General features: G+C 38.6%; 1 protein-coding gene across 7 annotated transcripts in view; it reads right to left on the bottom strand.

Moving 5' to 3' along the window:
• The window catches only part of cntnap3 (contactin associated protein family member 3), a 231,396-nt gene that overhangs the window by 28,194 nt on the left and 187,442 nt on the right, over positions 1–15,760 (bottom strand). For 6 of the 7 annotated variants that reach the window (XM_087269955.1, XM_087269957.1, XM_087269954.1 and 3 more), the window contains exons 17-18: positions 10,898–11,116; positions 3,065–3,304 (exon numbers count right to left, since the gene is read on the bottom strand). In XM_087269955.1, coding sequence (XP_087126081.1) covers positions 3,065–3,304; positions 10,898–11,116 — 459 coding nt within the window. Of the gene's footprint in view, positions 1–3,064; positions 3,305–8,871; positions 8,915–9,807; positions 11,117–15,760 lie in introns of those variants that run through there. The other variant, XR_015500683.1, reaches the window with a different exon arrangement.

Below are 15,760 nucleotides of genomic sequence, written 5' to 3'. Positions count from 1 at the left end.
ATAAAAATGGTTGCCTCCTCGTTTTCTCAAGCTTGCAAAATATGTATTTATTTGTGTTTTGTTACTTGTAATCGCTCCATGTGGCTTGTTCTGTATTTGGTTAACTCTAAATTCCCATATCGCGACTAAAACCATGTTGAAAATGCGACGCGTTCCTCTTCTTTTACTGATTTAAATGGTCAAAATTACTAAAACAAGTTTTTAAAATTGTTCAACTTTTGCCTCTGTGCAGATTAATAATAATAATAATAATAATATGTGTGTCATTGTTATTACTTGCCGGTGTTTGACTGCATTGCACTCCTGCATTGGGCTCACACATACACACTGCACTCAGAGTCATCCGGGTACTTCTTGCACTCTGATTTTCGAATTCTATTATTCGGACAAAATACTCGGATAGCATTAATTTTAGCATAGTATGGAAGAATATGATTTTGGATGCAGCCTCTGTCTCGCGCTGAATGCAGTCGACCAATCCTGGCAGACTAGGTCATCGGACCAATCAGCGCAGATTAGCATTGTGCTAATGAGGGGTTTGGGATTAAACGAATCGCTGAACGAATCATGTGGGAGTCGTTGGGATAATCAGGTTAAAGTAAATGCATATTATAAGACAATGAAAGTGTTTTTTCAACTTGCGTGCAGATCAGCGTGTTGTTGGAGACCCCCAAAACCCAAATATGACCTTTATAATGCATACTAGGGGCTCTTTAAGGTAGTTGTTGGGCTTGGGTATTAAATATAGTGATATAGAATGTGTAAAAGATGTACTGATAACTATCAAAAAAACAGTAATTATCCTAAAGTTCCAGTGAATATTAAAGAGCCCATATTATGGGTTTTTGAAAATTCTCCTCCATGTAGTGTGTAACACAGCTCTAAGTGAAGTGAAGTATCCAGCTAAGGCTTAAATCTGTTAGTGTACAGTGTTTAAAACGGTTGATTCATCTATAAAAGAGTCGACTCAGTGCTTCAAACGAGTCGCCTTGATACCGATTCATTAGGTGTTTCGCCATGACGTACGAACAAAACCAAGTTATTCACGTGCACGCGCAAACCCGGGAGATTTCAAACCCGAGGCCCCGCCCTCTGACGCAGAAACCCACACACACACACACACACACACACACACACACACCCACAAACACACACACACACAAACAAACATGCCGGTCGATTGAAGTCACACTGCAGATGGATATTATTGAGTCTGTACCCAAAGTTGAAACATCAGCATTATAGCCAAGCAGTTGGAAACTACTGGAAACTTCTGGAAACTACATGCTACAAAGAATACTTCATCAGCGTTTGTTAAAGGAAGGATCAGTAAAGAGTAACTTACTGATGGACGTCAGGATGGGTTTCTTCCTCCATTTCTCAAGTGTAAGTATGTGCGATTAAAGTTGCCTCGTTGACTCGAGCTTGCAAATGTGTTTAGTTGTGATTTGTTACTTGTAGCCGCATGTACTGTATCAGGTTAACTGGCTATATTCTCTTATCGCGTGCAAAGTCACGTTAAAAACGCGACGCGTGCTGCTTTGTTTACGGAGCTCCGTGGACGAGGAGTAGTGTGTGTGTCTGTGTGTGCGTGTGCGTTGTTGTCCAGAGCAGGGTTAAGTGCGTGTGTGTGTGTGTGTGTGTGCAATATGTGTGTGTGTGTCTGTGAAAAGAGCAGAGTGAGAAGCTAGAAGATCTCCTCAACTGTTTTTGGAGTTTTTACTCAATAAAATAGTCAGTCGTCTGAATTTTCAAGTCCATCGACTGTATTTACATTCACCCACTGGCAGCTAAAATCCACGCCTACACTATCGAGCGTGTATGAACTGTGATTACTTTTATATTGCTGATTAGCTGTTTGGCTTTTCACTCTCTGACTGAAGGCAGTCGACCAATCGCAACAGACTGTCATTGGTCCAATCAGCGCAGATTAGCTTCGCGCTAAGGAGGGGTTTGGGAACAAATGAATCACTGGACGATTCATACGGGAGTCGCTGGGATAATTAGGTAAAAATAAATGCAGATTATAAGACCATGAAAGTGTTTTTTGACCTTGCATGCATATTAGACTGTTGTTGGAGACCCTTACAACCAAGATATGACCCTATTTCATGTATAATATGGGCTCTTTAAATATATGTTTCAGACGTTTGGGATTTCTATAAGCTAAGGTGCGCCAATACATTGACTAAATTAGAATTTAGAGGATATAAACATCCAAAGCTTGTAGTTTGTCTATTTCACCTAAATGGATCAACAAGTTTTATTCACATCACCTCATACTTCAGTTTCTCATCAAATCTTCTGACTATTCAAATGCTAGAAAGTTGCCCTGCCGACTTTTCATTAACACACTTCTCAATTGTTTTTCATTTAAGCTCTTAAAGTGCTATGATAAAAAAAAAAAAACATTGTTTTTCTAAAGGGGAGGAGCGATTCTACATCCCGCCCTGTCTTCATGTTTTAGTTAAAACTGAGTGACACATCGAACATAAAATGGACATTTAATATCGTTAGTAATAGGAAATAAGCAACTATTTAGTAGAAAGAATAGGTACTTTAGGGCCCAGTAAAAATAAAAATAACGTTTTTTAAAGGTTATTGTCAGAACGTTAGTCTTCAAGTATATCTATAAGCTAGTGTTTAGTCAAAACAGTGACAACATTTGCATTTAGAAGACATCAAATGGATTTTTTTTATGTCACCTCATACTTCAGTTTCTCATCAAATCTTCTGACCAATCAAATGCTCTCTAGTAACTTATAAACCCCGCCCCCTTCATGATGCTCTCATTTGCTTTTCATTTAATCACTCGAAGATCAATGATAAAAAACGAAACACTATTGGCTGTTTTTCTAAAGAGGAGGAGCTACTTTATGTCATATGTTTATACACTATGTCCCATCCTCTCTTCAATTAAGATTACGTCAAACGTCAAATAAAAATGCACATTTCACAGTCCCCTTTAATTAAAGTGTTACTATTTTTTTTATATATATTATGAATTTATCATCCAGCCCTTCCATCATGTTAAAAGACGATGCACAGGGAAGCGCATGTGTACCTTTATGACAGAAGGTTCCAGTGAAGGGCGAGAGGCTGCAGTCGCAGGTGAAGCCGCTGTATTTTTCCACACAGGAGCCGTGATTTAGACACAGGCCACCGTAGCTGCTGCAGTGACCGGGACATCCAGCACTCACTCCAGGCGTGATCGCAGCCCTCTCCTCCAGATCCAGAGTCCTGCCGTTCAGCTTCAGAGAGCGGATGCAGCCCAGAAAGCCCTTCTGCCTGGACGCCGTTCCTCCTGAAAACATCAACATTTACATTTAGTCATCAGTCCAAGCGAGTAACAATTGAGGAGGCATTCAGTGATTCAACGAGAATAGACAATACAGGAAGTGCTAATTATACAACGAAACTGTGAGTGCTCAGAAAATTAAGTGTTAGAGTTTTTTTTTTGTAGAGAGAAGAGTGTTTCTACAAGTGTATTTATTTCAATTTAAGACTTAATTCCTAATATTAGCAAACAAGTAGGTATGATCTTTGCTTCAATATACTCCTAATTAGCTGCTTTTTATTAGATATTAGGGTATTTTAGGTATTAGGATTGTCTAATAATGCAGAATATGTAGTTTGTAAGTACTAATAAGCAGTAACCAATATCTCAATAACATGCATGCTAATAAGCAACTAGTTAATAGGGAAAATTGGTCTCTAAAGTGTTATCAAATGTTTATTTTTGATTGAGATGATTCTGTAGGGGAGTGATTCATGCATAACATGTAATAAACAAACCACAAGCATATGATAAAAGCAATAAAGCAAAGATAAAGGTTAAAAAAACAGTGGATGCTTCATGGTTTTGTATAAGTAAATGTAGAAATTAGGTGTAACGTGTTCCACAATAATGCATAACTCCATTTAATTTTTTAGGAATGCAGTAATGTAACGAATTACATTTGAAATTTGTGTAATTTGATTACAGTCAGTAATTGCGTTACTTACGTTTTTTTAGAAGAAAAAAGTGCTTCTTTTAAATCGTTTTCTGCTGCAACGTCAGTTAATAAGCATGCACTTTTAAATTGCTGGAGAATGCGAGCTGAAACGGTTGCTTCTTCAAGTGGAAATACAGTCATTACTCTCCTTTCATTAAGCGTAAAAATAAAAATATTGCTATGAAATGTGGTCTAAAGAGCTTTCGACTGCTTTTAACTTGAGCAGCAACTTGTTCAAGCACTAGTACAGGAAGTATTCTATGACAACACTCGTCACCAAGGAGGTGCACAGCGGTCCAACTCAGCTTAAACAGGTTAAATTGGATCTTTGTGCAGGATAGGGAGTGAAATTATCTTCTTAATGTGTAAAGAAGCTTGTTAGGCCGTTCACATATCGCATATTTGGAGCGCAGATTGCGCATGCTCGCATTTTCCAGGCACCCCCAGTTAAAAACCGTGAATCACCCAACAAGAACTGACTGATCAGCTTCATACTTTGTATGGAATATACCAACGCATTTTCATGGCAGTTCGTAACTTTTTGATGTAGTGGCTAATTCTTATGAATTCATATGATCTAATTGGTACAATTTAGTACGATTTGCTCATAACCCAATGAGAGTTGAGGTTAGGGGTGGGGTCGGGTGCCACGCCTCCTTTTTAAAATCGTACATTTTCATGCGACTGAACTCGACTTAATTAGCCACTAGCCTGACAAAACGTAAAATAATTACGTTTCCTTGTGAGATTAAGTCGAATATACACATTTAGGTAGACTATTACCTCAGACAAATACAGAACAACAAAACACTGCAGTGCTTTTTCATGCTGTGGATGTTTTAAGTTCTGACCTTTAAGATTTTATTTTTTTGTTGAGCTGCTGTGTTAAACCAATTGTAATGTTTTTCAGAGAATATTAAATAACTGAAAGAGATGCAGTTTATTTTGAACTTTTATAGGTCTAAATGTTTAAAAGTAACTTCAAAATAAAATAATTAGTAATCTGATTACTTTTACATGGAGTAATTAGTATTGTCATCAGATTATATTTTTTCCAGTAGTAATCAGTCATTTGTAATCTATTACATTTTTTAAAGTAACTTACCCAACACTAGAAAGTACACTGTAAAGTTTTTATTGTATAAATAATTTAATAAAATGATTCTTTATTAAGCTTTATATTGGTGAAAAAAATATTTTGTGCCTGAATTCTTTAATCTCTCTCAAGCCTTAAAAACATGCAAATTATAAAATAAAATATTAAATTGTTAAACTCTGTATCTACATTGAAGCAACAATCCCAATTCAACAATCAACATATGTATGCAATGCGACTATTGCAGATGCACATATTGCGCTATCGATGCTGAAACAATATACAGCCCTACTTATACCATAATTCAGGTCTGAAGGATTTAAATGACAACGTGATGGCAGCAAAGTTAGAGGGAAAAGCAGGCTTTTATGACACCTTCTGGCATGCTGTCAAGTGTTTGAGTCGAGCCGGACGAGTTTTTTCAGCAGCTCAAAACAAATGATCACTGACCCTCTTTTCCTTACAGTGATGTGTTGAATCTCCTTGTCAGTCTTCCAGCAGCGCTCTGTCCTTTATATGGTAATTGCTTCAGCAAGAATACTGTGTGTGTGTGTTTTTTTTGCGTGCAGACGACAAGCTAGAAATACAGAAATAATGTGCTCTGCATATATTAGTGCTTAGCGGTTTAGTGCTAATTCGTTCGAGCGAACACCTCGCTGTGCCAGCTGTGCCACATAATCATCTGTGAAACGTTCAACGCAAACTTGGAAATGCTATTAAAACTAAGTTTTGACATGCCAGGGCTGAAATAACAGAGAAAGGGAAATCACTAATAGACAGGACGAAAGTCAAACTACAGACTAAACTCTCTCTGTATACTCAAAAAAATACATCAAACTTATTTAAAATGAGCAGAAACAACGCAATTTTTTGGGGTACTTTTTTTTAAGTAACTCAAATAATATGACTTATTTTTAAAAGTAATGCGTTACTTTACTCGTTACTTTGTAATATTATTACATAACACGTTACTTTGAACGCATTACCCCAACGCTGGCTATAGGTGAATTGGATGATCTAAATTGGTCATAGTGTATGAGTGTGTGTGAATGTGAGAGTATATGGGTGTTTCCCAGTACTGGGTTGCAGCTGGAAGGGCATCCGCTGTGTAAAACATATGCTGGAATATTTGGCGGTTCCTTTTGCTGTGGTGACCCCTGATTAATAAAGAACTAAGCTGAAGAAAAATGAATGATGGAAACAAATGTATGAGTGTGTGTGTGAATGCAAAGTGTCTGGGTGTTTCCCAGAACTGGGTTGCAGCTGGAAGGGCATCCGCTGTGTAAAACATATGCTGGAATATTTGGCGGTTCCTTTTGCTGTGGTGACCCCTGATTAATAAAGAACTAAGCTGAAGAAAAATGAATGATGGACACAAATGTATGGGTGTGTGTGTAAATGCAAAGTGTCTGGGTGTTTCCCGGTACAGGGTTGCAGCTAGAAGGGCATCCGCTGCGTAAAAACATATGCTGGAATAATTGGTTCATTCCACTGTGGTGACCTCTGAAATGGAGACTAAGCTGAAGGAAAATTAACGAATAATAATAAACAATAAATCTGTTTTTAAGAGTTTTTAAATTAAACAAAAGTAAAAAAAAAAAAAACTCAATGACCCTAAAATGCGAAAAAGATGAAATGGTGTATAAACAACCTAAAATGGAGCCGTTTTGTTATCGTTAACTTCAGATCTCTGCACAGCCTCCTGAGTGCTAAACTGCTGTGATCTCAGTGTCAGTCTATCAAAGCTGACATCTTGCCGAAAAACGTTACGCCCTCAGCATAACATACGCAATCGTGAAAAACGCTTTCTTTTTTGGTACGTTTTACCCAGAAGACCTCAGACCTGCATTATAACTGCTCTGAAATGGAGCTCTTCATTGCGAGATGTGCAGGTCTGGGCAGTCAAGGGAACCTCTGAATCCAATAGAGGAGAATGGAGCTATAAAGATTGAACCGTAATGACACTACTTTCCACAGCACTTACTGGAAAACTTCAATTCATTGCTGCTGAATTCCTCCAACAGAGAGAGAGAGAGAGACCTTTCAGATGGAGCAGGTGTTGGATATCGAGGTCAACAATCTTTAGCTTTACAGAAATCATTCGCAACATGTTTCACCTTAAAGACTCTCATGAGGACGTTTGACAGGAGTCAGTGTCGTGATAACGGTCCAAAGAAGAACAGAGGAACATCTACAGTTGAAGGCAGAATTATTAGCCCCTCTGTACATTTTCCCCCCAATTTCTGTTTAACGGGAGAGCAGATTTCTTCAGCACATTTCTAAATATAATAGTTTTAATAACTCATTTCTAATAACTGATTTATTTTATCTTTGCCATGATGACAGTAAATAATATTTTAATAGATATTGTTTAATATACTAGTATTCAGCTTTTGGCACCCGTTTCCACTGAGCGGTACGGTACGGTATGGTTCAGTTTGGTATGCTTTTATGGCCGTTTCCACTGTCAAAAGTCGTGCCGTACCACTTTTTTGGCACCCTTTCTTTTTTTATTTATTTATTTTGATAATTTTAGGGGCTTTTCACCTTTATTATGACAGGACAGTAGAGAATTAGGACAGGAAAGCATTGGGAACAGAGAGAAGCAAAGAACCTCAAGCTGGGATTCGAACTCAGGTCGCCATGACCACGTTGGTGCTATATGTCAGCGCACAGTACCACTAGGCAACTGGCGCCGACTTTTTCAGCACACTTTCGAAAGGGTACCAAAAGGTGGAGCTAGACGCGCAGCTGAACGCTATTGGTTTACAAAGATACGTCATTCGCTTACACAACAAGCCAGAGGGAAAACAAAATACCCGCCATGCTTAAAATACACAGCCGGGAGATTACTGTGTAATTATATATACATAAACTGAAAAAAATGTTGCATGCAGAACTGTTGCAAACAATTTATTTGTGTTGATTAAACAAACAAATTAAATTTAATATTGTTCAACTTAATTTGTTTGTTTAAATTCAGCCCAAATAAATTGTTTACAACCACTTAACGTATTTAAAACGTAATTTTTTTCAGTGTATAATAATGAGCCATGGTCGACCCGAGCTCAAACAAACCCTGTGGTCGTCTTGATGAACAGCCACAATGGCAAAAAGAAGAGCAGATTTACCCTGTGCCGCTTAGTTTATTATGAGCCAGTCTGAAGCACGAGCGGTTTCGCTTTCTTGCTTGTGCTCGCCACGTGTCTATATCTGAAATAACAAACTTCTTGAGCTGATGAAAATAATGTGCACTTTATTATTGACGTGCTTTTGAAACCCGATCCTGTCAAACTCTGAAAAACGCGAAAGTGACGCCAAAAAAGAAAGGAGAAGCCGAAATAAAAGGAGCACATTATTTCTTCAGCAAACGTGAACCAACTGCCATGTTTTAATTGTTATCATCACCTTTTGGACTAATATGAACTAGGAATGATGAAGTGACTCTCTAACAGAGGTTACACGAGCTGCTGAAGATTACAGACACAGATGAGAGGTTTTCACTGACTGTAGGCTATATTTTGTGTTGTTTTTAAACCGAAATAAGGATGTTATGTCTGCTGTGTGTAGTTCTTCTGCAGTTGTTGACATATCGGAGACTCTCAGCGTTTGTATGTGATCATATATGTTGCATTTTATTTATTTATTTTAGATTATTACAGACGTTACAGTAGGCTACTTCACACTAATCTGCAGTTACAATCAACTCATGTTTATAGAAAGGTTAGTAATAAACATTTATACACAAGTATTTATGTGTATAAAGCGTCTGTTTTGTGAGAAGTGAAGTTTATTTATAAACAAATTTCGAGAGGATCACGTGCTTATGATTGTCCACAGCTGTTCCAACTTTAGCTAATGACTGATTATCCTATCAGACGATCCCTTACTCACTACAAATAACCAGACTTTTCTCATTTCAATATCTTCGTCTTGAAGAAACCCCTCCACCCAACCCTACTTTCCCTCCTTTCAAATGGGCATCACGGTGGCCAGCGATTAGCACTGTTGCCTCACAGCAAGAATGCCCCTGGTTTAATTCCTTTCCAAACCAGACGGCATTTCTGTGCGGAGTTTGCTCGTTCTCCCCGTGGTCGAGTGGGTTTTCCCCGGGTCCTCCGGTTTCCTCTCACAGTTCAACAACAAGCACTCTAAACAATTAATCCAAATGCTTTAGCTAAACTCTGATTACACCTTTCAGCATCCATATCTGACACTTAGCTACAACAAGCAAGAGGGGGGAGTCATCGAGATCTACCTGAGCTCAAACTCCCCTCTTGCCTTGCAACGGGAGGGAGCCCAGGGCTCGAGGATCTTATAAGCTCAGGGCTCTCCCGGGACAGCACGCCAAACAAGCTTTATTATCAATCATCAGCTAAGTGTCAACTCCTGAAGTGCTTCTCATATGATATGTGAACGACCCGTACAGCTTTACTGTAGACATTTTTTGGTGCGAGAATGACGTAGACTAAAACTTTTTTGTCATACACCGTACCGTACTGTACCAGTCAGTAAAAACGAGCCATTTAAGTGACATTTGAAGGCTTAACTAGGTTAATTAGGCCAAAAATCATATTATAAATCAATAAAAACAGGCTTTATGTTCATTTTATATGTACAGTTGAAATCAAAATTATTAGCCTTCTGAGACTTTTTTCTTTTTTCAAACATTTCCCGTAGTAAAGTTTATTTATAAACTAATTTCGAGAGGATCACGTTCTTATGAATGTTTGCAGCCGGCCCTGCATTATTTAATCTATGAATTATTCACCAATCAGACGATTCCTAAGTCCTATAAATAGCCTAAGTTAAAACAGCCATCTTTTGTTTTGAAGAGTCCCCCCTTCCACCCCAACTCCTCCTCCTTTCCTAGATGGGTGGCATGGTGGCTCAGTGGTTAGCACTGTTGCCTCACAGCAAGAACGCACAGGTTCTAGTCCAGTGGTTTTTAAATTTTTTAACCCTAACCCTAACCCTAGAAAAAAATTGTCTCTCCAAGTATCACCATAATGACCAGCATTGAAATACAGTACAGTAGCAGGCCTAAGAAAGCAGCTACAGCACAGCAAAGTTCAAAACCACGGCAGATTATTTCTTATCATTATGAATATTTATGATTGTCAGCCACTTTAAACATTATGAATAGTTTTAATATTAACACTGTGCTGTGCTTACAGGTAAAAAGAAATAAAACGTCAACGTTTAAATTAAAATGCCCTTTAAAAAGTTAATTAAAAATGTCATTGTTGTTAAAAAGTAAAAAGAAAACTGCTGTGTCTGAATGTAAAAGTATTATCTTGTAGTAGCCAATTCATCAACACCTGGAAAGTTCATTAAACCTCATAAATAAAAGCTACATGTCATCATATTGATATATAAACTCATTCAGTCATTCATTTTCTTTTTGGTTTAGTCCCTTTATTAATCTGGGGTTGCCACAGCGGAATGAACCGCCAACCTATCCAGCATGTTTTATTATGCAGTGGATGCCCTTCCAGCTGCAACCCATCCCTGGGAAACATCCACACACACTCACACACTAAGGACAATTAAGCTTACCCAATTAACCTGTACTGCATGTCTTTGGACTGTGGGGGAAACCGGAGCACCCGGAGGAAACCCACATGAAGTAGAGAGAACATGCAAACTCCACACAGAAACGCCAACTGAGCCGAGGCTCGAATCAGCAACCTTAATGCTGTAAGGCGACAGCACTACTGCGCCACCATATAAAAACTGTTTTTGAGAAATGATGAAGGATATGGGGCATGTATATATGACTTATTTGTATATCTTTGAAGCGTACCTACGAACAGCTGGCTGTTGAGCTGCAGATGGATGTGTCCGTCAGCGGGGGCTTTCTGCACAGCAGCCGGATGCTGGTCCACACACAGTGAGGCCTCCTTCACGTTGCGTTCGGCTCTGACGTGATGCCAGCGCTCGTCGTTTAATGCGCTCGGCGTCTGCACTCGCACGTCCAGCGGACCGTTGCCCACGTCAAAGGAGAACACCACCTCAGTTGGCGCTGCCAAGAGAAACACATCCCACTGATGCTCATTATTCTGCACACTTTCTAGTCAACAGTTATCTTTATTAAACGCCTTCTGTTTTACCCCTTTTAAGAAGATGCAAGATAAAGGTAAAGGTTACACCCAAAATACCCATCAGATTATTTAGTAGACCCTCCAGAATCTGCCCATTTTACACCCAAAGAACAGTGCCGCTGTTTTTGCAGCCTGTGCCTTTAAATGCAAATGAGCTGGTTCTCCCCGCCCACCGCTCCCATGTTTGTTTCTACTGCGTCAAGTCATAGGGCTCTATTTTGACGGTCCATGCGCAAAGCGCAAAACGCAGGGCGCAAATGCTTTCAGGGTGTGTCAGTACGCGTTTTTGCTAATTTAAGGACAGGAAATCTGCCTTGCGCTTCGGCGCATGCTCTAAAAGGGTTGAGTTTATTTTCTTAATGAGTTATAGGTGTGTTTTAAGAATAAACCAATTAGAGTCTCATCTCCCATTCCCTTTAAGAGTCAGCTGCGTCACTCCAAGAGCGCATTCGCTATTTACAGGACGCAAAGTAAGTCTAAGTGGAAAAAATGAGCATTTCACAAGCAAACAGTTCACAGTTTACAGTTTTTTTGACAGAAAACTGTTAAACAGAGCATCTACTGCGTGAGAATGAGAGATAATGGATCACTTTCACTTTCGCTCTTGGATAGGAAAACCTTTACGCACAGACATCAATTAGCCTATAAATAAATACTTTTGTATGTAAAGCGCAAATATTCGTTTCAAAACTATTTCTAAATTCAGTTCTAATTTCCAGCAAACAAATAAATGAATAATAATAACAAAATGAGCTCAAAAACCTGAGTTATATCCTAAAACACATGCTGCCATGCCCCATATGGTCTAAAACCTGACAGGTGGACAAATCTAAGCTTGTTTTTAATAAAACAAATATAAATATGGATATAATAAATAATCCTGCTAATAATGATAACATTATACAAAATCATGTTCAATTATGAATGAACTGAAAAAGCTTCGCTAGATGAAGACATAAAAGCAGTGAATTTTTCATATTTATGTAGGCTAGAAAATAATATGTTTTGTAATATTTTAATCCTTTATATTTATATTCTATATCTATTCTTATTATATCCTATATATATCCTTAATATTTAAATGTTTTCATATGTAAAGATATTTGCCTATTGCTCTCTTGTGTGTATTAAGCAGTGTGTAAGCGAGGCGCAACTCTGCGCTGGAGTTTAGACCGGGTTAGTTTTGGTCTAATGAAAAATCTATTATAGTTTCTCAAAATAGCAACGAGCCAGCGGTCCGCCTCAGAACGCCTTCCTTTTTAGACCAGAACGCCTATGGGCGCACATATGAGCGCTAATGCATTTGCTATTTAAACAGCGTAGCGCAACACCTCAAAACCACTTTTGCGCCAAGCTGAAACTACCAAAAGACTATTGCGCCGCGCCTTGCGCCACACTGCGCCGGGTGTATGATAGGGCCCATAAACAGCACAGTGACAGACACAGATGAAACAGATTCAAGATTACAGATTCAGTTTATGAGTCAAATATAGAAAGTAAGTTTAATATATATATATATATATATATATATATATATATATATATATATATATATATATATATATATATATATATATATATATATATGTGTGTGTGTGTGTGTGTGTGTGTGTGTGTGTGTGTGTGTGTGCGTGTTAATACACTCCAATCAACTCCTACATCACGTAATTAATAATAATAATAATTCCTTACATTTCTATAGCGCTTTTCTGGACACTCAAAGCGCTTTAAACATTTTTTGGGGGAATCTCCTCATCCATCACAAGTGTGCAGCATCCACCTGGACCCACTATTGGTTTAGCTGATTTACTGGGGCATTAGGACCCACACAGACCGCAGGTTAAGCACCCCCTGCTGGTCTCACTAACACCACTTCTGGCAGCAACCTAGCTTTCCTATGTGGTCTTCTATCCAGGTACAGCCCCGCTTAGCTTCAGTGGGCGACCGTGTGAAAGTTACAGAGAGCTAGCTGCCGGTTGCGATGAGCCTCAGAATCACTGGGATTTGAGTCCTATTTTAACGTCAGGAAATTGAAAAAAAAATATTTATTGTGTTTATGTAACTTCAATACGACAGTGGACACACTATACATACACACACTTCTGTCCAAACAGCTTCCAAAGGTTGATTTTGCATCAAAGGCGCCCTTTAACGTATAGTTAGTTCACTATGTTAGATTATAACATGAGATACCCAGAAAATAAACACACATGCAAATACTGCTGAAGTCAAACGTTTATGTACACATTTGAAGCATTTGCTAAATGTTAATTATTTTACCCAAATGATCTAAACTGATGTGAATTTTAAAGTTTACAAAGTTTAAAAAAAAATTCTGGAACATTAGGTGTATTGATATCGAGTTGTTAGAGTGGCCGAATGTAGTATTGGTAACCTTGTAGCCAACAGTAAACAAGGCAAGCACAATGAGACAGCTGATTAGTCATGTGCTGAGATGGTACAAGCTTTCATAGGACTGTATGATGTTCCTAGAGAGTGTGTTTGTGTGTGCGCGAAGTTTCAGCTCAAAATACCTCACAAATAAAGTCTTTAAAACTGCGCCTTTTAAACTTCGATCCTAATTGTGGCGTTTTTGTGACTGTCGCTTTGAATTCAAATGAGATTGTACTCTTTTTAGAAGAAGGCGGAGCTAAAAATGCCCATGTGTCAGCATAGTGGCAGATTCAAAACAAACAGTATGCTAATGAGGGAGAGATGGTCACTAGTGGGCGGGGCTTTCCCACTCTGATGACACGTACAAAGGGAGAATGTTTCTGCAGACTGTTTCTATGAAGTCTGATTATTAAACATTAAAATATATAAACTTTTTCCATTAGAAGCTGGTTATATTCACAGATTGTTCCCACACAATTGGGTTTAAACCCCTTATAAAAATGAGATTTGCATAATAGGTCCCCTTTAATTCTCACAAATAACTACCAGAAACATTGAAAACAATGAGGCATTTTGAAAAAAAAAAATGTTCTTGCCAACTGTACTTTATTTTAAAACTTCAAAAAAAAAAGTGTTTAGCTACTAAATCGAGTTCGCAAGTTTCAAGCCTTCACATATATTGGAGAATCAGCATAACTTCAGGCTCCCGCCGCTCCATCTGCACTGTTTCATGACATCTGAATGAAAAACTCTGAACAACCGGCACCTTCTGTCATGAAGCTTCTCTCTAATGACAAAAAAAAACTCTGACAAAAGCGCTGATGATGTGCTGCGACCTCTTTATTATTCACAGCACACGCCGCCCAGCTGACGCTCAGGGTGAACTACAGCAAAACACACCGCTGGAAATGTGACATTAAAGCGAGCTGCTTTTGGAAATGTAGACGCCAGCATATGTGAGCCATCATCTCAGTCATTATTCAAGAGAGGAACATTACGTTACCATTTACTCACAGTCAGGCCCTTTCAAAGCCTCTTTCATCTGTGGAACATAAAGGGAGATGTTTAGCGGAGTGTTCCTGCTGCTCTTTTTCCTATACAACACTGGAAGGCGGATATTAAAAACTCCTAATAAAGTGCTCAGGCGATGCAGTGGCGCAGTAGGTAGTGCTGTCACCTCACAGCAAGAAGGTCGCTGGTTCGAGCCTCGGCTCAGTTGACGTTTCTGTGTGGAGTTTGCATGTTCTCCCTGCGTTTGCGTGGGTTTCCTCCGGGTGCTCCGGTTTCCCCCACAGTCCAAAGACATGCGGTACAGGTGAATTGGGTAGGCAAAATGAGTGTATGAGTGTGTGAATGTGTGTGTGGATGTTTCCCAGAGATGGGTTGCAGCTGGAAGGGCATCAGCTGCGTAAAAACTTGCTGGATAAGTTGGCGGTTCATTCCACTGTGGTGACCCCGAATTAATAAAGGGACTAAGCCGACAAGAAAATGAATGTGGTCAATGTGAATGAACACACCCCATTTCATTCATTCATTTTCGTTTTGGCTTAGTCCCTTTATTTTTCTGGGGTCACCACAGCGGAATGAACCGCCAACTTATCCAGCATATGTTTTATGTAGAGAATGCCCTGCCAGCTGCAACCCATCACTGGGCAATACACCCCATTTGAAAATTAACATTTTTGTTTCTCAGTGAATATAGGTCATATATTTTGATTCATTTGAACAAAACGGATTTATTAAATGGATATATTTATTAAAATAATATTTTAGTCACTGAACATGTTTAGAAATAGAAAGATAATACATTTAAATTCATGCGAAATATTGGACAAACAAATTTCAAACTACAAAATTTTAACAATTTCCCAGTGATGGGTTGTGGCTGGATGGGCATCCGCTGCGCAAAAACGTGCTGGATAGGTTGGCGGTTCATTCCGCTGTGGAGACGCCAGATTAATAAAGGGACTAAGCCGTCAAGAAAATGAATGAATGAATGAATGAATGAATAAAACTTTCAACAAAATGTAACAATTTTGGTTTTTAATTTCTCTTGATAAATACAGGGTTTTGCTAAGGTCAGAATTAGTGTTGGGTGAGTAATTAATTACTGATTACAATATTAAAATTGCATTTAAATTACATTTTTAATTACAATATTTAAAAAAGTA

This window comes from Danio rerio, chromosome 10, assembly GCF_052040795.2.
Source record: "Danio rerio strain M-AB ecotype USA chromosome 10, GRCz13ab, whole genome shotgun sequence".
NCBI classification, from domain to species: Eukaryota; Metazoa; Chordata; class Actinopteri; order Cypriniformes; family Danionidae; genus Danio; species Danio rerio.
Note: the sequence above shows the minus strand (reverse complement) of the source record. Positions and strands in the feature narration are given on the sequence as shown.